At 47.3% G+C, this 24,091-nt stretch overlaps 1 protein-coding gene across 11 annotated transcripts in view; it reads right to left on the minus strand.

Annotated features, from left to right (window-relative positions):
* Positions 1–604: 604 nt before the first annotated feature.
* The window catches only part of Supt6h (SPT6 homolog, histone chaperone and transcription elongation factor), a 36,862-nt gene continuing 13,375 nt past the window's right edge, over positions 605–24,091 (minus strand). For 9 of the 11 annotated variants that reach the window (XM_039085998.2, XM_008768006.4, XM_008768008.4 and 6 more), the window contains 31 exons: positions 23,532–23,805; positions 22,756–22,857; positions 22,000–22,116; positions 21,607–21,696; positions 21,282–21,424; positions 19,315–19,463; positions 19,097–19,195; positions 18,593–18,722; positions 18,358–18,508; positions 18,070–18,224; positions 17,718–17,913; positions 17,148–17,287; positions 16,932–17,049; positions 15,715–15,791; positions 15,355–15,490; positions 14,933–15,070; positions 14,694–14,861; positions 13,712–13,839; positions 12,477–12,684; positions 11,706–11,853; positions 10,980–11,122; positions 9,603–9,743; positions 7,229–7,424; positions 6,649–6,887; positions 6,038–6,151; positions 5,755–5,879; positions 3,415–3,527; positions 2,931–3,008; positions 2,681–2,847; positions 1,871–2,058; positions 605–1,625 (listed from right to left, as the gene is read on the minus strand). In XM_039085998.2, coding sequence (XP_038941926.1) covers positions 1,439–1,625; positions 1,871–2,058; positions 2,681–2,847; positions 2,931–3,008; positions 3,415–3,527; positions 5,755–5,879; positions 6,038–6,151; positions 6,649–6,887; positions 7,229–7,424; positions 9,603–9,743; positions 10,980–11,122; positions 11,706–11,853; positions 12,477–12,684; positions 13,712–13,839; positions 14,694–14,861; positions 14,933–15,070; positions 15,355–15,490; positions 15,715–15,791; positions 16,932–17,049; positions 17,148–17,287; positions 17,718–17,913; positions 18,070–18,224; positions 18,358–18,508; positions 18,593–18,722; positions 19,097–19,195; positions 19,315–19,463; positions 21,282–21,424; positions 21,607–21,696; positions 22,000–22,116; positions 22,756–22,857; positions 23,532–23,805 — 4,558 coding nt within the window. In that variant the 3' untranslated portion in view covers positions 605–1,438. Of the gene's footprint in view, positions 1,626–1,870; positions 2,059–2,680; positions 2,848–2,930; positions 3,009–3,414; positions 3,528–5,754; positions 5,880–6,037; positions 6,152–6,648; positions 6,888–7,228; positions 7,425–9,602; positions 9,744–10,979; positions 11,123–11,705; positions 11,854–12,476; positions 12,685–13,184; positions 13,336–13,711; positions 13,840–14,693; positions 14,862–14,932; positions 15,071–15,354; positions 15,491–15,714; positions 15,792–16,931; positions 17,050–17,147; positions 17,288–17,717; positions 17,914–18,069; positions 18,225–18,357; positions 18,509–18,592; positions 18,723–19,096; positions 19,196–19,314; positions 19,464–21,281; positions 21,425–21,606; positions 21,697–21,999; positions 22,117–22,755; positions 22,858–23,531; positions 23,806–24,091 lie in introns of those variants that run through there. The other 2 variants (NM_001191820.2, XR_005489830.2) reach the window with 2 other exon arrangements.

Raw genomic sequence — 24,091 nt, forward strand, 5'->3', positions numbered from 1 at the left:
AAGGGGTGGGAAACAGCTCCTTTCCCATGGCCTATGTGTCTTGAGGGTAAGCAGGTGAGGGGGACCTGTGGCCAGGAACTGACTTGTGGAGGCTATCAGAGACCAAGGGCCAGCTGGGCAACAGAGGGGCATTCAGAGGCTCACAGACTCACTTCTCTCCACTGTGTGGAGATGAGAGCAACACAGTTGTTTAGTGGCCAGGCCCAGGATCTCATATTGCCCTGTTTATGCTACCATTTCCTTTTCACAGATAGGACAGTCAGCCTAAGAAGCTGTTGGAGAGATGGCCCAGCAGTTAAGAGCACTTGCAAAGAGCCCAAGTTCGCAATACCCATGGATGGCTGCTTATAGCCACCTCTCATTCCAGTTTTAAGGGGTCAAAGCCTTCTTTTGGTTTTTAGTGCACACACCCACACATGTACTTATGTAATTAAAGCCCAGTGGTGGTGGCACATACCTTTAATCTCAGCACTAGGGGGGCAGAGGTGGTTGATCTCTAAGTTCGAGGCTAGCCTGGTCTACAGAGTGAGTTTCTGGACAACCAAGACTACACAGAGAAAACCTGTCTCAAAAAGCAAAAAACAAAACCAAAACAATAAAACCCTTAAGTGCACGTGTGTTATTTATGTAATTCCAGCATTCAGTAGATCCAAGGCCAGCCTGGGTTAGAGACTCCATCTCAACATGGCCAACAACTGAAGAAGCCCACGCAGGGTCAGGGGCTCAGAGCAGGCAGGGAGGTGACCCCAGGCAATATGAGTCCTGGACTCTGGTAGATTATGAGAGGAAGTTTTTGGAATTCCAAACCGCTCTGAAGCAGCCCTGCAGAGCGAGGGAGCTGGAGAGGCCTGGGCAAGTGCTCTGTACAAACACTGTTTATTCAAATGACAGGTGAGAAGCAGGCGCAGTTAGGTGATGAGGGAAGGCAGGCAGGGGCTGGCAGGTCAGCACTGCTCCACATGGCCCTCACAGTCCTGCTTTGACAGCCACCAAGGTATTGACATCAGGACCAGAAACACTTTCCCTCTCCTTCCTGTTCCAAACTGAATAAATAGCATCGGTCTCCCCACACAGGCTGGGGAAATATACAAGTTGAGCTTGATACCTCATTGTAGCCTGTATCAGGTAAGGGCAGAAACTCAAATGGCTTCCGGGGACATTCCAGACTACTCCACCTTTGCTCTCCTCCCTGCTGCATTCCTTTCCCAGTCTGGCCCCAGGGCAGGTGGTTAGCATAGGCCTGGAATGGGACAACTGCTGTTTGGTGCACACCAGGCTCACAAGGCCACCCAGCCTGCCATCCAGCCAGGCTGACCACTAAAAAGAAATGTCATTTCACGCCACTTTATGGACAAAGAAAGAGGGGCAGGGAGTGAGGCTATTCGTGGCCAGGCCTCTTGGAGCTTCAAAGGTAACCAGAGTCCGAGGAACAGGCCCCCTATCGATCCATCTCGTCCAGGAGTGGGGTCGCATCGCCAGCAATGGACATGGGGGTGCTCTCGATCATGGGGCTGGGAGAGGGTCTTGGGGTCAGCCGCTGTTTCTGTTTCCGTCGTTCTGCCTCCTTTTCCTGTAGCCACTGCTCGGCCATCTTGCCCCAATCGATAGCTGCATGGCTGTTGGACCTGGAATAGGAAGGAAAGGCCTTAGAGACTAGGGTTTTTCTGGCATTTTGAGAAGAAGCCTTCCTCCCAGTCACTGGTGAGAGATCACCTTCACAGAAAGGAAGCACCACCCCCTGGTCTTTCATTCTTCCCCAGAAACCAGTGCCAATGGGAATATTTCATAGGCCTTGGCTTTCAAGAGGCCTCAGGCCACATGGCACCAGCATCTGTTCCTAGTAGTAACCAGTCTGTGCTAGGCTACTTACTTTGGCTGCTGTTGCCGTTGTCGGGAGCTGGAGGAAGGCTGGGGCTGGGCCTGGGTAGACTGTGGGGTAGTGCTGGCCTGGAGCTGGTGGTATTGTGGGGTGGTAATGGGCTGGCTCGGGGTTGTATAGGAGTAGCTCGGGGTCATTAGTGGTGTGGCCACTGGCTGTTGGGCTGGCGTTGGGAACACCTGAAGAAGGGCGAACAGAGAACCAGGGTGTTGTGTGGGCATGCTTGGCCTCATTGTGAATCTCTGGCAGACTCCAAGAGTTGGCTCTGAATAGTGCTTTTTGGCTTATCTACCCCAAGCAGTGTTTTGGGCAGGAAAGGGAACCCAGGAGGACAACCCTAGCACACAGTTACCTATCAATCCTTAACACTTCAGGTGGGTTGAGGGTTCTAAATATCCCACAAGGCTCTCTGCAAAGGCCAGCCCCCTTCTACCTTTTTAAAAAAAGCTTTTATTTTTTTAGGAGACAGAGTGTAGTCCTGACTGTTCTGGAATCACTCTGATGCCCAGGCTGGCCTCTAACTCAGAGATCCACCTGCCTCTGCCCTGGCTCCTGAGTGCTGGGATTAAAGATGTGTGTCACCACCATCCAGCTACCAGGCCCTTTCTCATTCCCTTCCCTATCAATTGTGCCAGAGGTAAGGAACATCTGTTAGAGATCGTTCCTAGGCTCAAGCTTATGATGTTCCTGGTAGAGGGCGTGGCCAGAGGTGTCTATAGGATCTGGGTCTGTATTGAGGGTTTATAGAACTGCTCCCTCTCCTCCCCATCCTATCCAGGAAGAGTCCTCCCGAAAACATACATGGTAGGCGCTACTGCCTCCTCCACTGCCACCGTAGCCATACTGGCTGGATGCCCACTGGGCTGGGGTAGCATTGGGGTTCTGTCCTTGGCCTGTCACAGCAGCAATGGCACTGAACATCTGTGAAGTCATGTTCTGAGGCAAGGCATTCACAGCCCGTGTCAGATCTGTAAATACAGATGTCCACGTCAAGGGTGTAAGTCCCTCTAGTTCCCCGCTGTTGTGTAAGTCTCAGCCCCAAACACCCTACCTGCAAGATTGATGTTGGCTGGGGTAGCATTGATAGAAGCGGGGGTCCGTGTTCTGCTGCTGCTACTGGGAGTAATGCCTGTAAGAAAGGGATATAGCCAGTTATGTTCCTCAAGAAAGCTACTTCTGGCTCCCAGTTTAGGAGTCAGAAGAGGAAAGGATGAGCAGGGAGAAAAGCTGTGCAGGCCAGTGAGTGGAAAACCTCCCTGCCACTGAGAGGCTGAGACGGGGTGAGGCAGCTGATAACTGACCTGTGTTGCTCACTTTTTTCTTATTTATTTATTTTATGTATGTGAGTACACTGTAGCTGTCTTCAGACACACCAGAAGTGGGCGTCAGATCCCATTACAGATGGTTGTGAGCCACCATGTGGTTGCTGGGATTTGAACTCAGGACCTCGGGAAGAGCGGTCAGTGCTCTCCACGGAGCCCCCATGTGTTGCTCACTCTTACCACAGCCTAAAGTCAGGGCACAGCAGAACTCACCTGGTACAGGATCCTGATAATGATCCTTAAACCACCGGAAGAGTCCATTCACAGTTGGGAAAATCTGGCCCCGGTACCGGAATCCTTCAGGAGTCACTGTTACATACTCTATCCTGAGGTTTTATAAGAAAACGGGCATTAGATACTGATTTTGCTAGTTTTATGTCAGTGACATATAAACTATAGTTATCAGAGAGGAGAGTGCCTCAAATGAGAAAATGCCTCCATAAGATCCGAATGTAGGCAAGCCTGTGGGGCATTTTTTAAAATTAGTGGGGCAGGGCCACCCCTGGGCCAGTCGGTGGTCCTGGGTTCTACAAGAAAGCAGGCTGAGCAAGCCATGAGGAATAAGCCAGTAAGCAGCCCCCCTCTGTGGCCTCTGCATCGGCTCCTGCCTCCATGTTCCTGCTGGGATTGAGCTCCTGTTCTTCTTTCCTTTAGTGATGAACTGTGGTGTTTCATCACAGCAGCAACTCTGATGAAGGCACACTTGTGGCGCCAAATACATACCAACCATATGTGCATATACATTAGCCATAAGGGGTGCTGGAGGAGGAGAGGTGACAGGGAGAGGCTGCAACCAACAGTACAGTCAAGGCGAAGGAGGCCATGGCCTTGTGCTGAGTATGGGCTGCCAGAGGAAGCTGTGCTGGTGGCTAACTGGAGATAGGATGCCTTCACTGAAGACAGCACGTTGCAGGAGAGAGTGATACCAAGGTTACAGAACATCAGGGAGGACGTGACCTCCCTGGCAGGTCCAGGTAAGCAGAAGAATTCTCTGGTACTCTGGAAGGTGGTTAGTTTGCTTTCATTCAATATTTCTGAGAGTAACAGAGTGGCTAAGAGGGTAGGCCTTAGCCTCATACCTGGATCTGGTCTAGCTTGAGTTCTGCACTTACCACCTATGTGACTGCTGTGTTCTCTCAAGGAGAGCCAACAACAGCTAAGAGTCAATGAATGGTAAGCATGGTGCAATCCTCACTTATACTTAGCCAAAACTTGCTTCCTGAATCTCCATACAAGGATACAAGTCAGGGAGTCTGTGCTCCCTTCTATGGGAAGCCACGGTGTTAAATTTTTTTTTTTTCTTTTTTTCGGAGCTGGGGACCGAACCCAGGGCCTTGCGCTTGCTAGGCAGCGCTCTATCACTGAGCTAAATCCCCAACCCCCACGGTGTTAAATCTTATTTCAGATTGTCACCCCACCTGGCCTTCATTAAACATTCCCACTCTTTTTTTTTTTTTAAATTTTTTTTTTTTTTTTTAGATTTACTCATTTATTATATATAAGTACACTGCAGCTGTCTTCAGATACATCAGAAGAGGGCATCAGATCTCTTTACAGATGGTTGTGAGCCACCATGTGGTTGCTGGGAATTGAACTCAGGACCTCTGGAATAGTCGGGTGCTCTTAACTGATGAGCCATCTCTCCAGCCCAAACATTCCCACTCTTACAGGGCCCTGGCTGCTACTCTGTGGAAGGCATTGATGTGGCAGGAAAGCCACCTCAGAAAGGAGCATGATGCTTCAAGTGCCAAGTGTGGCACAGGTCCCAGAGCTCTCCTCAGCGGTCCACATGTGATCAGTGCAGAGCTAGAGCACAGACGTCCATTTCTCCACTGGGGTAGGAAGGCTGGTGGCAGGGCAGGGGCAGGCAGGGCAGCAGGTATGATTACTAGAGTGTGCAAATAGGCCCAGCAGATCAGCCTAAGGAAACTGGACCCAGGCTCAGGGTGAGCTTAAGGGGTGTGGGAAAAGGAATGCCTCAAAAAAGCAGCCTGTCAGTTACACATGGAAGGGAGCAGAGTGGAGATTCCTCCATTTCATCCACTGTTCAGTAGGCACAAAATATGTGCATTGTGGCATCAGTGAGCTACCATGTGCTCAGAGTTCTGGAAAGGTGGAAGAAGGGAGCAGAATGGAAAGAGCAGCATGACACCCATGTCCACCCCATCACTGCAGTGCCTGGGGAGTACTGGTAAAGGGGACGCCTTTCTTAGTTCTAGGCGATTCTTTGTTTCTTGTCTCTACCAGGCATGCCCAACCTTCTGACACCATGATACAACACTATCATTTACACAGTTCATGCTTGAGAACAACACAATCAACTTACATTAAAGAAAAAAAGAAAAGAAGAATGAAACTGAAAATCAAGTCACAAACAGTTCTCATGGAGCCTATGATCCTGTGCTGGGCCACAGCCTAGACACAGGTGCAATCAACCACAACCTCTGTTCTGAACAGGTAAGGGGACAAAGGAGGTAGAAGCAGAGTGGTGTGGCTTCTTCCTGGCCTGTGTGTGGACCTCAGAGGCAGCAGCATCTCAGCACCAGTGCTCACCTGGGTTTACCCCGGGGCTGGTATCCCAGGAGGAACTTGCCGGGCAGTTCCTTGCAGGCACAGATGAAGTAAGGGATGAAGGTGGGCTTCTCCTTCTTAGTTTTGATGAGCAGCTCCTCTAATTTCTGGGGGGTAGAATGAGGGGGACAGGTTGGGATGGTAGCATGCTTGGGATACAATGACTGGTGCACACACATGCACTTCCTTCACCACTGAGTCCCTATTCTCTCCCTAGTGTCCACCAGTACAAGCCTGGAGGGTGTCCAGAGGGTCCGAGGCTCACCTTTCGGTCCCCACCACTACAGTCCTGGTAATACTTGTGGTTCAGAAGGTCTCGAGCAAAGGAAGCCATGGGCTGGACGTAGCGGGCAACAATCTCATCCAAGTCTTCGAATTCCTATAGGAAGAACGTAAGGTCTCACACACATCACATCCAGCTAAGACTCCAGCCCTTTATTAAATCCTCCCTGAAGAGACAAGATGGCAGGGCTGACATCCTGATCCTGCTGAACCGCACTCCACTGCAAAGTCCCCTCAACTGACCAGCTGGCTTGATTAAATCCCAGCCCCTACCTTACCAGCAGTCTTAAGTACTAGCGGTGATGTCCCCTGTATTTACCAGCAGTGTTTTAAGTACCAATGTGATGTCCCTGGTATTCAGGATCAACAGGGACTTCAGATCTCCTTGTGGGATACAGACAAGACACCTCACATGTATGCATCTTCCCCTTCCTTGACAGCTGTTGCTAAGCTATTTTAAAAACTGAAATATAGGGAAAATAAAGCTAGTATTTATGCTACAAACTACCAAGCTCTGCAAACCAAACTTCGTATAATGTGACCAAGTCACTGTTAGGTGAAAGCAACCAGAACTTGTTCAGGCACAGCCCCCACCTCACTGTTGATCCACAGAGTGGCTCCCAGGCTGAAGGCATTTTCCTTGCCCTCCTCTCGCACATCCACATGCTGGTAGATGCCGTCACTGACTTTCCAGGTCACTGTCAGGTGGTTCTCCCCCTTGCTGCTCGGCCGAATGATAACGTCCCCTTGGTCCATTGTCTCCATCATCTTTTCTGCTTGCTTAAAATTTATGTTATGGAAGGACGGGTGTGCAATCACTCGCTTGATGTATGCTGAAGAGGGCAAAAGAGACAGACCAGGTGACAGGTTAGTGACAGGACAGTCAGAGATAGCTTTTGACCCACCACGGACTATGAGACACTGTCACACTTTCTGGGCTTGATTCCATGAAGTGAATGAGGTGTTACCCCAGTTCTTAGGCTGTCTGAGGAAATGAAGTTTAGCAAAATGTACAGGGAGACTGTGGGCTCCAGTCCTGCTCACGCCTGCCTTTATGTCTCTAGGTCCCAGAGCTTTGAAACTGGGCAGACGCTCTGGTAAGCCAACGCACAGCTCTGCAGCCTAGGTCTGTGGTATAAGCTGCTCAGGTGCAAGCCTCCTGCGGGGCACTCACTGGTCCGCTGCTGCTTTCGCTTCATGTCCTCCTCCTGCTTGTGGTCTGCGGCTTCGGCATCGAAGTCGTAGTAGGTGTCCTTGGGCAGTTTCCACTCATTGTTCCTGTCCATGAGGTCTGAGGTCCGGCAGGTCAGGTCTGCACTGAACTTTTCAATATCGATCTTCATGATGCGGCAGTGAACAGTCATCCCCACCTATATCCACAGAACATGTGAGCTGCAAGGGACAAAGACTGTGTAGCCCAGTGCTTTATTTCACATAAAAGAAGAGCAAAGCTCAGTCTGAAAGGTCGGACTTGCCCAAAGCCAGCCACCAAATGTCAAAGTAAGGGGTGGGTCGATGTATCCTGTACCAGTGCCGCTCACTCCTAGCTAGAAAACTGGAGTTATCATCACAGGTATTCCTCCATGTTGCTATCTAAAGCTCATGCCCTTTTTGGAAAGGAAGTGAAGTAATAGCGATTTTTCATATTTTTCCTGAAGAGTCTTTCCATGTAAATATTGGCTTAAGGCAGTCCGTTTGGATACCATTGAAAATCTTAGCTTCATTAAGAATGTCTTTTTTGCCAGGTAGTTGTGGTACACGCTTTTAATCCTAGCACTTGGGAGGCGAGGTAGAAGCAGTTGGGTCTCTGTGGGTTTGAGGCCAGCCTGGTCTACAGAGCAAGTTTGAGGACAGCAGGGCTACAGAGAGAGACCCTGTCTCAAAGGCAAACAGGTTTCTTTTGAGCACTGAGTTCACAGGTCTCCTAGACTCATAAAGGGTGTGGTAGTCAGTATCCAGCCCCTACAGGCTCATATACTGACATGCTTAGTCCTATGTGGAGCTGTTTGGAAGGATGGGGAAGTGTGCCCTTGTTGGAGGTGGTGCGTTACTGGGCCTAGGCACCGAGGGTTCAAAACTCCAGGCCAGGCTCTTCCTCTGCCCTTGCCTATGAATCAGGATGTAAAAACTCTCAGCCACTGCTATAGATCCATTCCTTCTGCTTCCCACCATGACGATCGTGGACTAACGTAAGACTTAAATAAGCCTTCAATTCAATGCTTTCTATTGTCAGTTGCCTTGGACATCATGCTTCTTCACAAAACCCTGAAATCAATTCCCAGCACTGCATAAAGACAGGTATGGCATATGTCTGTTAACTTTAGCACTTGGGAGGTAGAGGCAGGCAGACCAGAAGTTCAAGGTCATTCTTAGCTGTGTACTGAGTTTGAGGCCAGGTTGGGTTACATGAGATTTTACCCTTGAAAACAAAGAATATTTTATTCCCATGAATTTGCCACTAATACCCAGAGATCTGAAATATTTTTAAAGATCTATTAATTTATGTACATTATACATAAGAGTGCTTTGTCTGTGTGTATATCAGCATACCAGAAGACGGCATAGGATATCATGGAACTAGAGTTTACAGACAGTTGTAAGCTGCCTTGTGGATGCTGGGAATTGAACTCAGGATCTTTGGAAGAACAGCCAATGTTCTTAACCATGAAGGTACCTCTTCAGCGCTTGGAGATCTGAAATTGATCCTTGGAACCCACATAAAAAGCCAGATGAGGTAGGTACCATCAACACTAGGGTGGAATTGGATCTAGTAGTGCATGCTTTTAAATCCAGCATGTAGGAGGCAGAGGCAGGTAGATCTCTATATGGTCTATACAGCAAGTTAAGGCTGGGGTTACAAAACAGTATTGCCCCTTCCTCACCAAGAAAGTTCAAGCGGACAACCTTACGTGGAAAGAATCAACTCTGTTAAAAAGTTACTCTCTGAACTTTAAGTGTATTCACTGAGTGTCCAGCTAGAACTCTGGCACAAAGTTACTTTCTGTCAAGCACGCACACATGCATGCACGCACAGCCTGGGGATAGAACACGGACACACACCAGGCTGGAGCCTCAGGCGGAGAAGATAGGACAGAAGGGAGCTGGGAGATTTACTGCCAAGCTCTCACTTAATGTGGCCCTGTTCCACTCGGACGCTCAGAGGTAGTCTATGGACAGAGCTGTGCCATACAGCCTTTGAAATCTCCTGAGCAACACTGCCCAACAAGGAGAGCAGGCAGAGCTTTCTTGTTTGTGATGTTGGGTCTCACTCACTTCCTGCTATGTGCTGAGCACAGCTTCCCACAGGAAGGAGCCCTCTTCCAAAGAGCTGGTATCCAGCAGAAACTGCTTTACAAAAACAGTAGACAAAAGCCACTACTCATTCAGATGCTCTCCTCAGCTTCTCCCTGTTATTATAAATCCTTTCTACCCTCTCCACCAGCAGTCACTGGGAACAGAGCCTAACTTTTGGTGGGAGCAGCTCAAAGCTAGAAAGCCCAACAAGGCAACTGGAGAATGCATGACCCCTGAACCCGGCTGCCATCTACCTTCACACGCTCCTCTGGCCTCTTCACCACCTTGTCACTGAGGAATTTGGTAGGGATGAAGCCAGTGACGCCGTTGTCTAGCCGTGTTTTCACGCCAATGGCCTGGCCAGGGCACGATCCACTGTCAAAATGGTTCCAGACCTGAAGAACAGAGAGGAAGACTATTAAGATTCTGGAGCCCGTGTGTACAGAACAGAGCAGCCAGGAGGGCTGGAGAGAAGGCTCAGTGGTTAAGGGTATTTATTGCTCTTACAGAGGGTCTGGATCAATTCCTAGAATCCACATAGCAGTTACAAACAACCCTGACTGCAGTTATAAGGGGATAATGCCCTCTTCTGACCTCAGAGGATACCAAAGATACCACATGGTGCATAGAGACATACAGGGAAAACATTCACACCTAAAGAAAAGTGAATATATATTTATAAAAAAAAAGAAAAGGAGCAGGGAGCAAGGAAGATGACTCGGTGGGGAGAGGCTCCTGCCACAAAGTGTGATGATCTTAGTTTGATCCCTGGGATGCACACAGTATGAGAACCCACAATGTATCCTCTAATCTCCACACACAACACACAGTAGCATGAACACACATAAAATAAGTAAGAAAATTAAAAACCATACAAACCAACAGAAAAGAGTATCCAATCAGCTCCCCACCAAGGGAGAGTTTGATGCTTGGCACTAAAGGCCATTAGATGAACCTTTCATGATTAACTGATTCGAACCCCACTGGGATTCCTTTTGTTCTGTTCTGCTTCAGTGAGTGTAACAAGTGTCTATGCAGGAATTTGCTACAATGGACCTAATAAGTGAAAAACCAGAAAACACTGGGTAGCTTTTGAAGAGTAAGCTAGTTGGGTGTTGGGTGAGGTGGGTATGCCTTGAATCTCACTCAGCACTAAGGAGGCTAAGGAAGACAGATCTCTTAAAAGTTCAAGGCCAGCTTGGTCTACACAGTGAGTTCCAGACCAGCCAAGGCTACATAATAAGACCTTATCTTCTGGATAAAAAAGAAGACGGGCGGGCCAGCAGACAGGCATATAATGCCTAGAAGAACAAAGGGAAAATCAGAGTGGGAAGAATACAGAAACTGCACAGAGCTGATGTGTACTTTCAAGCCAGTGTTAGTAAGGCCACTGCCCACCCTGAGGGTGTGCATGCACAGTCTCATGGCCTAACTTGCTGTGGTGACAGGAAGAAAGTGGGACAAGAGTTAAAGGGCACAGTGACTGCAGCAGAATGGAAGGGGACACACAGGAAGGGACTTCATACTAAGAATCGCCCCTCTTCCTTTGTGTACTTGTTTGGTGAGAATACTTTTCTCTCTCCTTAGCAAACTTCAGGTAAGGAAGCTCTGCAGTAACCCACAGCACATACCTCACTCAGCTCAGGGAAGTTGTCCTGTTGACAGAAGGGGCACTGCCACAGCCCTGTCTCGTCATTTCGGATGGCCTGGTCATAGCTCTCACCCTGTGGGCGCCTGTGAGCGATGCCCGTGACATTACAGATGATGAGCTTTCCTGGAGGACAGAAAGCAGTTAACAAGACGGGGAAGCTGACTCATTCCCATTCCCTCTGCTGACACAGCATCCATTGACAGAGACCTTCCCTGGACTTAACACCAGGGAAATGATGCCTGTCAGACAACTCTATGAAGTTGTCAAAAGCAAGCTACAAGTAGAACTTCTATTTTGGCCGCGTTGGGGACTGAACTCAGGGTCCTGCAAACATTAGAAGTGTTCCAGCAATTAGAAGTGTTCAATGCCTTTCCTCCTCAAAAGTTGCTTTTGGTCAGTGTTTTATCACAGCAGCAGGAAAGCAAACGAGGACAAAAGATCTCTTGGTCTTCCTCACCTGAAGTGTAAACCTGTCTTTCTTAGTGTGTTTTTCAAGACAGGGCTTCTTTGTATAGTCTGAGCTATTCTGGAACTTGCTCTGTAGACCAGCCTGGCTTCAAACTCAGAGATCTGCCTACCTCTGCTTCCCCAGTGCTGAGATTAAAGGCTTGTGACACCATATCCTGAAAATCTATCTTCATTTCAACTGGAATCACATTTTAGTTTATACGCATCCCCCGAGTATAAATCCAGCCTCATAACTTACCAATGTAGAAGGTCTCTGGTGTCTCTTTGGTTAGCATATTGAAGATCTCCTCTGTGTTAGGAGAGCGGTAGGCCGTCCGGAGGTCCTTATATCTACAACTGAGCTCTGCTCGGATGTCATAGAGTGTGATGTGTTTGTCACCATAGCCCTAAAGAAAAGGTCCATCAAGAAAAGCCTTGCAGCCCTCAACCGACTCACTGGGAATTTGTGACAGGAGGCAGCAGGCAGTTTTGCACTGTCTGTGCTTTTCTTTTCTGTCAACATTTACTACAGAAAATTCTCCTTTGCTTCTTTCTCTCCCACCTTCTCCCTCAGTGGTGTCTATGTTGTACAGGTGGCTCCTGAATGTGTCATCTTCCTGCCTTAACCTCCTGGGTAGCTGGGATTAGTTATTACAGGAGTGTGTCACTGCTCCTACCTCAATAAAGAAAATTTCAAAGTTACCCACAGGACATTGCTACCCATGGGACATGCTTTAGGAAACCCCACGTATAAAGCAAGCAATGCAAAGCTCCACTGTTGGAAGGAGGAAGGAGGGCTTCCCTCTGTTCCGCCTCCACTGTAAGGCTGTAGCACTTGACACTTTTCCCGGCTCACTAGTGAGTGGCCAAAAGCTTCCTTCCAAGACCTAGTACGGCATGGGAGGGGAGAAGAGAGGATCAAGGCTCCAGTACAGCACTATCAGGTTTCTCTGGACATCTGCTACCCAAGTCCCTTCCCACACAGCTGCTTGAGATGAGTCCTTGCCTGCCAGGGCCTACAGCCACCTACCTGTCTCTCTAGTTCTTCTGCAAAGGCATCAAGGTCTAAATCCTTTAGTCGCTCCGGGTTTTCCAAGATTTCCTCAAGGGCTCCTGCAGGATTGGCGTCCTCTGCAGACTCGTCATATTCCAAGGCATCTACTGCCATCTTTCTGGCCCACTCATATGTTTCAGGGTGGACTCGAGAACCATCAAGAACTTCAATGTATGAGTCAGTGCTGGAAGAAAGGCAGAATTGGAGCAAGATTAAAAACCAGAAGGTTTAATTAACAACCCACCAATGTGGAACTGGCTGGGCAAACCAGGGCACTCCATACGATGGAATACTACACAGCCATTAAAAAGAATGAAGTAAATTTATGTTTGCTGACATGGGGAGATGGCCATGATATACTGATATACGTGAAAAATGCACTGCAAAACACTATGAACCATGTGATCTCATTTTTGAAGTAAATGAGTAGTTAGTAAATGCATAGCAAAAATAAAATTTAGAAAATTGTAGTATACATAAAAACTGTTATGGTAGTTTTCTCTGGGGGGTGGAATTATGGGGGACTTCCACTTTCTGTATAATAGTTCTTTCTGTTGAAATTTTAAATAGTGAACTTATGAGTCATAATATAAAACAAGAAGGGGGAAGAAAACCTCTGAAAATTTGCTGGCAGCTGTTTTCCCCCATAAAGCCTTCCCAGGCTGGTCTTGCCCGTGCACTCACATGGGCCTATGTTATTCGTGGAGTGTTACAGCAAAGCTGAGTGGAAAATGAAGTTTTAGAACTTGAAGCCTATTTCCCCACTGACTTCCATTACTGAATGAGGAGCTATGTGCCCGTGGAAAAGATCCTCCAAAGACTGAGTTGATAACTTCTGGAGAGGAAGAGGTCAATAGTGAAGTCTCAGTACCACCATCCTAAAACAGAACAAATCTCTCCCCGTCCTGCACCTCTTCATACCCATGCTCTTTTCCCATGGCCCCTTGCTTGTTCCCAACCTCATCTGGCTGTGACAAACCCTGAGCACAATGTTCTGCTTTCTCCTTGAGGACAATGCTGGTGTCTGTGTCCCTCTCACATGTAAAAGCCTCTTGCTGATCTTTTCCATAGGGCAGGGGCAGCTTCTTACCTTCTCTTTAAAACATTTCCTAATTTCAATGGCCTGGGGCCCTTTCAAAGGCCTAATTCCCTGAAGCCCCAAGTCAATGCCCAAGGAACTGTTCCTGGCCTATCTAAGCAGAGGGTATCACCTGTCCCCCAGAGAGGCAGTGTCGATCTTGAGGAAGCCAGCACAATTCATGAAGACTTTGGGACCCATGTGACACATGGTGACCAGCTGAGTCCGGCTCTCGAGTCGAGTGTTGTTCTGTTTCAAAATCTAGGGAAGAGGGCTGGAAGTGAGTAGGGCAGTAATTGGGCCCTGTCTCCCGAGACTGCTTTCTGGCTTCTGATAGACACTCTATGTCACAAACTCAGCATCTGGGACATCACTAGGTTATCAACTAATGATGCCTTTAATGGGCTACACATTACCTATCAGACTAGGAATTGCTGGGCGCAGTGGCACACCCATATAATGCTAGCATGTCAGAGAGTGAGAGAGAATAGGAGTTCAAGGTCCACTTCAGCTATGAATAAGCTTGAGGCCACTCAGGGCTACATCAAACTGTCTCAAAAAATAAAAACAAGCCCAGGCAGTGGTGGCACACACATTTAATCCAAGCACTTAGGAGGGTGAGTTTGGGACCAACCTGGTCTACAGAGTTAAGTTCCAGGACAGCCAGGGCTACACTGGGAAACCCTGTCTCAAAAAAAAACCAACCAACTAACCAAAAACCCCAAACAAATAAAATGAAACAAAACGAAACAAAAAGGCAATGACATGTAACTGTGCATGGCTTGAAAGTGTATCTCAACATATGTAGAGCAAGCATCATTCACATTAGACAAACAATGTTATGAATGCTGGTGAAGCTCTCTCTGAAACCTTCTTGTTTCCATTGGAAGAAGAAACTTAGCTCTTCTGGCTTTTCCCTCATGGCCTATGGTCATTGTAGAATAGTAACAGTATAGTGAGGAGCAGGGTTCAGCCCCCAGTGCCTGAGGTTGGCCTCTGACACTCAATAGGCTGAGTAATTCTCAACAACCTACTTTACCTCTCTGATCTGTCAATCATACTGGCAAAAATTCTTCATACTTAATGAAATGATTATTTTTAATCAATAGACCTACCTTCAGCAGGTGGGTCCCTTTTCGAGGTCCCAGGCCACAGACGTACTGGATCAAGGCCTGGCTGTAAGGATGGGCAATGGCACGGTTGACATCGACCCCAACCTCATTGACCCGATTGATGAATTCACAGTACAAGGCGTTGAGCAGCTCCTCTTTCACAACATGCTCCTACCAACACAGTAGCAAGTAAGGTTACTGTGCCTTCTGACCCACCTGGCCTACTTGCCAATCCTACTCACCTGCAAGGGATGAAACTTGAGACATAGGATGTCTTCATCAGAGCTGCACACCTGGGCAAATTCTATCAGAGGGTCTTGAATGCGCCGGGCTAGAGAAACCGCTTGTCTCAAAACTGGTGGATAATCACGGAACTCTGCCTAGAACCAAAGGAAGGTCACAGAACCTTAGGGTGTTCTCAATGACAAGGAAGAGAAATCCACACCACCCTGGCTAGAGTCCACTTTCTTATCTTCTTTTCCTAGAATCACTTTAATCTCTGCAGTTGTCAATCTGAACTACTTCTGGTAGCCTAGGAAGTGTGTGCATGGGTAAACTAAAAGGTGTGTAGTCCTAACCCTGACAATCTGTATTTCCTGTCCAGTCTCTATGAGGTCTGAAGCAGTTTCCAGAGCAAGCCTTTGAGGTGAGGAATCAGCATTACCTCTGATTTTTTGCTGTTCATATACAGAATGGCCAACTCATTGTCAACCAGCTCCACCCCAATAGAAGAAAGCTGTTGGCCTTGGTCCAGCTCATGCACTATGCGCTTCACATCCTCAATCAACATCTGGGCATCCCTACAAGGAGGAGGAGGACTGGTTAAAGGTTGTATTTCATCAGGAATGGATAGTGTCTTGACTGACGTGTAGGGGAGAGGAGAGCCTTAAGACAAAGAAGAACCACATCTCCAGAGAAACCCAAGGATATTAACGTCACTCCCAGACACAAAGTCTCTGTTCCGGGCATGTACCCAATTCAGCAACAAGAGATGAGTGCCTCAGAGACACATGCTTCTCCTTACCTGTTTTCTCCTGCAACAGTAACTACATGAGGCTTCTTATTCACAAGAAACTTCTTTAGAGTCTCAATATCTTGAGCCTGAATTAAAAGAAAATTGTAGCTGAACAGCTCTGAGCATGGAAAGTTTTCTGGGTATGGTGGCAGGTCTTTAATCCCAGCATTTGGGAAGCAGAGGCAAGCAAATCTCTGTAAGTTCGAAGCAAGGCTGGTCTACAAAGGGAGATCCACGGCTATAACAGAGAAACCCTGTCTGAGGAAAAGAACCCCCCCTCCAAAACCAACAGTAACATAAACCATAGTTGCTAATTAACTTTGTTATTTGTTAGAATGAGGTTCTTACAACATTTTAAGATATGATTATCATAAATTAAAAAAAGATAAAGAAATTCAGAAATATTCAAATTCACCCTTTAGAAAAAAGCAGGAAGAGGTTGGCTTAATTCCCTAGTGGTTCTCAGCTCATAGGACAGTGTGACCCAGATGCTGGTAAGTAAGACCAGAAGCAGCCAAGACAGATCCAGAAGAGCACAAGACCTTGCGCTGGCTGCACACCAGAAGCAAACCACACCCAGTAACCGAGTGCCATCTACTGCCTGTACTGACTCCCAGAGATGAAATAATTTCAAAATATTACAATGGGGATCAAGAGCCAGCTTTTAAACCTAGCACTTGGAAGGCAGATACAGGTGGATCTCTGTGAGTTCCAGGCCATGCAAGACAACAGAAATCCTGTCTCAACAAACAAGACAACAAAAAAATGGGGATCAGAGTATTAGTAGAGCACTAAACAGTGTAGTTTATTGTTTTTTATGTTTTAAAAGAACTTGCCAGCTGGGCATGGTGCATACTTGTTTATCTTAGCAATGGAGGGGGCCGGGAAGAGCAGAGGAAGGTAGATCTCTGAGTTCAAAGCCAGCCTGGTCTATTTCTTTTTTTTTTTTTTTTTTTGGTTCTTTTTTTTCGGAGCTGGGGACCGAACCCAGGGCCTTGTGCTTCCTAGGTAAGCGCTCTACCACTGAGCTAAATCCCCAGCCCCCAGCCTGGTCTATTTCTGATACTATTCCCTAATTATTACACTCTTCTGGCTTATACTTAATGTGTGATAAACCTATTTATGTGAGGCTCTGTTGTTGTTCTGCTTACACTACAACACTTGATCTCACTGATGGCAGAGCGCATTCTGGGTACACACATGTGACTCTTATTCTAGAAATTTACCTTCTTTTCCCGCTCCTCTTCCCTCCAGGCAGTTCGCCGTTTGGTAAAATGGGGCAGACGGAGGAAATCAGTCACTTCTCCTTCACCATTGACTAGGGCACAGAACACAGGGTGGTCTCTGCCATGGAAAGAATAGTGCAATAGTTAGCAATCTGAACCATGGATGTGAAGAAAATGTCAAAGACCAAGTGAGGGATGGTGCAAGGCAGGCAGTACCTGGCAGAGGAGAAAGCAATGCCTAAGACTCGAATGCCCTTCCCCTGGTTTTCATCCATAAAGTCGTCATCCTCCTCTACCTGCTGATCTGGTCGGTAGGGCGCCACTCGCAGCCAGTTGTAGAGCTTTCGGCTACAGGCCTAAAGGAAAAACATAGTAGACACTATGGTCACCAGGCACGTCAAGGGTTCAAGGGCATGTCTTAATGGGAGCAATGCTCCTAGCTACTTGGCAGGCTTACAAGTAGTTCTACAAAGAAGAATGAAAGCTAAGGTATGGTGGCATAAGCACTCAGGAGGATCACAAGGTCAGCCTGGGCTACACACAGAGTACGTGTCCCCAGGTAAAGGTACCCACTGCCACTCCCGACAACTTGAGTTCAATCCATGGGACCCACATAGTAGAAGGGGAGAATCAACTTCAGAAAAGAAACCTTGACCTTCTCATTTGTGCATATACCCATACATACAATTAATAAGGAAGGGAAGAAAAAATGAGTTTAGGGCTAGGTTGGGTTAAGCACCTGCTACCATCCCAGAGAGGACAGAGGCACGAGCTTGTGGGCCTCACCTTTACAACACTCTCCCTGGCCTCAGCGAGCAGTTTGTTCTTAAGTTCTTTGGCCATTTGCACATAGAGGAACTGCTGCAGAGCTCGCTCAATGGCCATAGTGCGCTGCCGGTTCCATTCCTGGACTTGATGGCTGAACTCATCCCGGTAGTAAAACTGCTTGATCTCCTCAAAGTATGTCTGGTCATTACCATACCTGAAGAAAGATACGAAGCGCTAGTTCTGACAGAGAAAACACAATACTCAGACAAACAGAGTGAACCAGTAACAAGCTCACTTAACTCAGAATGGTTTACATTCCTGAGAGCTGTCTTCCCTCCTCTGACCTCCTCCAGCCCAAAGCTCAACTTACCCTTCCACTCCCTTCATGTCTATGCTGATGTCAATGGTGAGCAGGCCTTCATCTTCAGCCAGGCCTATCTTGAGGAATTGGTCGTCTCTTAGCTCTTTAACAGGCTTGTTCTTTAAGTACTTAAAAGAATAAGCATAGTGGGCCTCATCCACATCCTAAAGACACGGGGAGGATGGCATTAGCAGGTAGGCAGTGCTTGGCTCATGGGAGAAAAGACTGCCTTGGTTTCCAGGTAGATGGCAGTTTAGTGTGGCCACATTTAGAACAGTCATCCTCTCCCCAACTTACCTTTCTACCTTTCTTGGTTGGGGTTATGTTTAGCTTAGCTCTCTCCTGAAAGGTTTGTCTCAGCACCTGTCTGACAAGGGGCTCCCGGGCAATCTGTAGAGCAACCATGTATCGGGCACCTTCAAGCACAGCTTCTGGTGTAGGGAACTGGCTGTGGGGACAACAGTGGAGCTGCAGATGAGAGTGTCTCAGCATCTAGGTCACCCTTCCTGCTGGTCTACTGCTGCATGCCCACCTGCAAACGTAATCCTTGGCCAGCTCCAAAGGTTCTGCAGGGAACTGCTCTGTCTCATGCCGTTGGTAGCTGTCACGGAGGTTCTCCCCAAACTGCTCAGGTGTGAGGCCAAACTTTTTGGCTAGGCCATCTACGGCAAACAGAAGAGTGACAGGTGAGGCTGCAGCCAGCCAGCAGAATGCTCAGTGGTCAGAGGGACAGCAGTTGTCTTGGGAATCAGAGTTTTGAGGCAACAAGACAATTAGCAGGCAGGATAGGTCATCAAAGGACAACAAATGAAATCTGACTTTAACCACCTGGAAGACTTTAGCTACTTTAGAAATTCAAAAGCCCTTGGATAATCATAGGGAAGTGGATATATAAAGATGGTTGGGGACCAAATGTTCATGGAGTCTTGGGTAAGTAACTGAGACATTCTTTCCTGTTCCCATCCACCAGGGGATTATGGGAACTTTTCTTTATTTAAAGCTACAATGCCTAGCTGACAAAGAAGATGGTTTTTACCTAGTCCGGCACTCTGGCAGATGGTGTACATGTCTCGGCGGGAGGCTTGCTTGAGCTCTGGTCCCCTCTGCTCCTCATCTTCAGCCTCCTCACCTTCACCTGGGAAAAAAATTTGAGGGCAGTCAGCTCTTGTTTCTGAGCGCTTTCAAGGATCTGAGAAAGCTCCAAGGGCACCGGCCCCAGCCAGCAAGGCTGGAGCTTTCTTTCTGGCCACCCACCTTCTTCATCGCCATCCTCCTTTATGCGTTTTAGCTTTTTCCGGCTAGCCTTGGCGGCATTCTGCATCTTGGGGATGTCACGGCCATAGTAAAGTAAGAAATGGTTGTAGACATCTTTCAGTTCATCCATTGACTGCACATCTTTGAGCCTGAAGGGGAAAGATGCAGCATCTGGTAACTAGGGGAGTGTTGCTGTAAGGTGCCTAGTTCCCAGGAGCCAACAGCTCAAGCACAGCTAAGATATCTTAAAGGAGTGCATCTTGTTGGGAGCAGTAGTTCCCGTGACTACTAGTTCTCATAACTGAGTAGTTAAAGACTGAAGCCAGAGGCAAGCTGGGTGTAGGATCCCAGAGCTTGAGAGCTGGGAGTATTAGTGGCTTGAGGCCAGACTGTACTATATGAGATCCTGTAACAATATGTACACACAACACAAAATATGGGCACAAACTGACACAAACTGAAATGATCAGTGGTAATTAATAGAAGTGAATGTATAAAGGCCAGGTATGGCAGCGCACACCTGTAATCTCATCACTAGACAGACTAGATTATAGGTCTGAGGTCAGTCTGGGCTGCATAATAAGACTGTCTCAAGAGAAAAAAGTATAAGGAAGAGGCAGACACCAACATGTGCTTAGTGAAGTTCAAAGTCCTTGAAAGTCCCTCTCAGCTTGTAAGTACTACTCACCAACACCATCTGTTGCCCTCCAATACCATATTATTCAGGCTCCCAAATTACTTCCCAATTATAAAGTATTTCTTCTTAAGCAACATTCTCTACATGGGATAAATGCACATTATCTGTACACCCGATACAGGGGCTAGTAAGACTGCTCAGAGCAAAAGCATTTGCCACCAGATTACCTGACACCTTTTCTGTTTGTGTGTGTGTGTGTGTGTGTTTTTTTTTTTTTTTTTTTTTCCGGAGCTGGGGACCGAACCCAGGGTCTTGCGCTTCCTAGGCAAGCGCTCTACCACTGAGCTAAATTCCCAACCCCCTGTTTGTGTTTTTTGTTGCAGTTGTTTTTTAGTTTTTTTTTTTTTAAAGATTTATTCATTTATAATAAGTACACTGTAGCCGTCTTCAGATACACCAGGAGAGGGCATCAGATCTCTTTACAGATGGTTGTGAGTCACCATGTGGTTGCTGGGAATTGAAATCAGGACCTCTGGAAGAGCAGTTGGTGCTCTTAACCGCTGAGCCATCTCTCCAGCCCCCCCCTTTTAAAAATATTTTAATATTATGATTACACTGTCGCTATCTTCAGACACACCAGAAGAGGGCATCAGATCTCATTTCAGATGGTTGTGAGCCACCATGTGGTTGCTAGGATTTGAACTCAGGACCTCGGGAAGAGCAGTCGGTGCTCCTAACCACTGAGCCATCTCTCCAGCCCCCCTCCCTTTTTTTTTTTAGTTTTTGAGATAGACATTATGTTGTCCAATTTTTGTGCTGGGATTATAGGTATGTGATACCACACCTAGCTTGATTTTCTGATTCTTTGAACAATTTAATTTTGGTAAATAAACCAGTTTGTTTTTTATTTCCTAATACAGAAAACCAAAATGAATGTCAGATCACTCCCCCATAGAGTTGTATAGCTCATGCTAACCTTGAACTCATGATCTTCCCAGCTTTTCCTCTCCAGTACTGGGATTACAGAAGTAGACTACCACTCTGCTACAGAGGTCACTTTTATCTGGGTGTGGTGCATATGCCCTTTAGTCCTAGTACTTGGGAGGCAGAGGCAGAAGGATCTCTGAGTTCAAGACCAGCCTGGTCTACATAGTGAGTTCTAGGGAAGACAGAGCTACATAGAGAGACCCTGTCTTTAAAAAATAAATACAAACAAAGAAGAAAGGTTTTGATGTATTGACAATTTGGATTCTGCAAAGTAACAGTGCTCCAGAGGACCTGCCTTCAGCCTGGAGTCTCCCCATAACAGAGTAAACCCTGAATATCCTACCTCTCCATGTCAGTAGTATCTAAAGCCCGGATGCCATCAGCAAGAGGTTTATCAGGGTCAGCAGAAATTTGCTCATACTGATAAGCCTGCATCTTCTCAAACAGCCGTGTTAGGTTCTCTTTGCGGATTCTCAGCTGAGTCCACTAAGGCAGAGAAAGGCAGAAGTGAGGACTGGAATTCAATGCTGGAGACTCAAGTTTGCTGTTCCCCTTAGCAAAGCCCCAATCAGGGAGCTGGCAGTCCTGGAGGTCAGATCTGCAGTACTCGGACATTGGTTTTCCTCCACCCAGTTCTCAGCTCCTTGTGGGCCTTTTGCTCATCTCACCTTCTCATCCCACTGCCACACCCTCCACAGGTCATTGATGTGCAACTCGGGCTCCACGTACTCCTTTCGGTAGAAGGCAATGAAAGGTACCTATGGCAGGAGGACACTACTGTCATCCAGAAGGAAGATGTGCAAGTATCTCTTATGCCAGAAGACAGTAATTCCCCAGTCTAAAGCTCCATAAAACTCAAATTAGAAGAAGACCTCTCCACTGGCCTGTCCAGCGAAGGGTTCTCCCTAGTGGAGGAGGTAAATTGCCAACAGGGTATCTTGTCCCCTAGATCACTAGTGCCTCTTGCTAATCACACCTACTACTCCCAAGCTGAGGGACTCCTCATCCTCTAAATTTTAATCAATTTCTAACTACTGGGCTATCAGAACTCAAGGAGTTACCTCAAAATGCTGATTCCGCATGAAGCCCAGGGCCTCTTTGATCTTCTGAACTGTGCTGGGCCCTTTCCGACTGAAGCTACTAGTTGGCTGCCCACGGTCCAGGTAATCACAGCTGTCCTAGAGTAAGAAGCAAAACAAACACAAACAGCAGTTCATACTACCCTCTGTCATACCACACAGAGCTTCAGAATATAAACATTTCCCTCATATGTACTCACATGTACACGCACACTCACATGTACACGCACACTCACATGTACACGCACACTCACATGTACACGCACACTCATATGTACACGCACACTCACTCATATGTACACGCACACTTATATGTGTACAATCGCACGTACATGTACTCATATGTATATGCACACTCATATGTACACTTACACTCATATGCACACTCACACTCGTACACACACTCATATGTACACGCACACTTATATGTACATGTACACTCCAGGCATCTGGAAGCCTCACACAGGGAAGGGACAGCTTCTCACTTCCATGAACTGGCTTCTGGTTTGCATAGAACTCTCTAAATTTATTTATGTGTGCAAATGCTTTGCCTGCATGTATCCACGTGTACCAAGTGGGTGCCTAGTGCTCACAGAAGAGGGAGTAGGACCCTTAGGACTAAATTACAGGTAGTTGTGAACCACCATGTGGATGCTGGGAACTAAACCCCAGTTCTCTGCAAGGGCTACAGTGCTCCTAATGGCCTAGCCGGCTTTCCAGCTTCTCAAGTTCAAATACCTGGAGGGAGATGGTTGGTGTCGCAAAGGCATTTCTATAGATCCAGTCAGCTTCTTCTTCTAGCTCATCATCTTCAGCTGCCTTGACTGGGATGGAGCGGAGCTGTAGTGGGTAAGAGCATGAGACATCTTTATGCTATATCCTGCTTAGGAAAAAACAAACACCACTTCCAGTCAGAAGCAAGTGATGCTCAGGCACACATTTCTGGTGCCATGAAGTGAGCGCTTTTCAGATCTGCTAAGAATCCCACTTCAGGGCTGAGGGTGTGTATCTTGGTTGGTATTGCCTAGCATTCCCAAAACCGCAGCACCACAAAACCCGGCACGATGGTGCTCGCCTATAATCCAGCAACTCAAGACGGAGGCAAGAGGATCAGAAATTTAAGGTCATTCTTGGATACCTATTGAGTTTGAGGCCACCCTGGGCTACATGAGAGCCTGTCTTTAAAAAAAAAAAAAAAAAAAAGGCAACAAAAGAATGCTACTTCAATGTTAGTCCCGTAATCCTAGCTACTAAGGAGGCTGAGAAAGGAGGAACCCAAGTTTAAGACCTGCTTGGGCTACAGAGTCAGTTGGAGGCCAGCCTAAGTGAGTGTTTCAAAATAGAAAGCAAAGAGGACCAAGGATATCACCCAACAGCAGCAGCAACCTTATCACCCATGAGGCCCTAATTTTAATCCTCAGTACTGCCAGAAAGAATAAATCCTGGGACTCCCTGGCCCTGGGTCACATGGGTTTCGAAGTCCATAATGGCTACTTCTCACTGTGGCTTCTTACCTGGAACCTCTCAGGCAGGTCAGTGGCTCGGATTTCATTGTCCTGGTCTGTGAGGTGACTGCTCTCCAGTTCACTTGGCTCATACATCTCAAAGATGCTCCTGCGACTTACGCGCTTCTTGGTGGTCTTCTTGGGGCGCACTCGGATCTCACCTTCAGCCTCGTCATCCTCATACTCATAGTCTTCCTCCAGTTCTTCATCATATTCATTGTATTTCTCAAATTCATCATAGTCAAAGTCCACACCGAAGATCTCCTGGGCTTCCTGCAGGGCTCTGTATGTGAGAGCAAGGGGCAGTGGGCTCAGAGTGGAGAGGACAAATGCAGCCCCTGCCCAGAAACTTTGCAAAGAGAGAGCCAGGTGGAAAAGCACACTCAATGCGGAGTAGGTACCTGGAGGTTCCAAGGCAAACTATTATCAGAAGATAAAAGCCTATCTTTGATACCTGCCAGAGGCAGGAACAACACCACAGATAGTTGGTTGGGTCCTTTCTCTCCTTGTTGAACCATCTTATGCCAAGACACTAGTGCATTCCCTAACAATAAACCCTTTCAGACTCT

Source organism: Rattus norvegicus, chromosome 10 (genome assembly GCF_036323735.1).
Source record: "Rattus norvegicus strain BN/NHsdMcwi chromosome 10, GRCr8, whole genome shotgun sequence".
Lineage (NCBI taxonomy): Eukaryota > Metazoa > Chordata > Mammalia > Rodentia > Muridae > Rattus > Rattus norvegicus.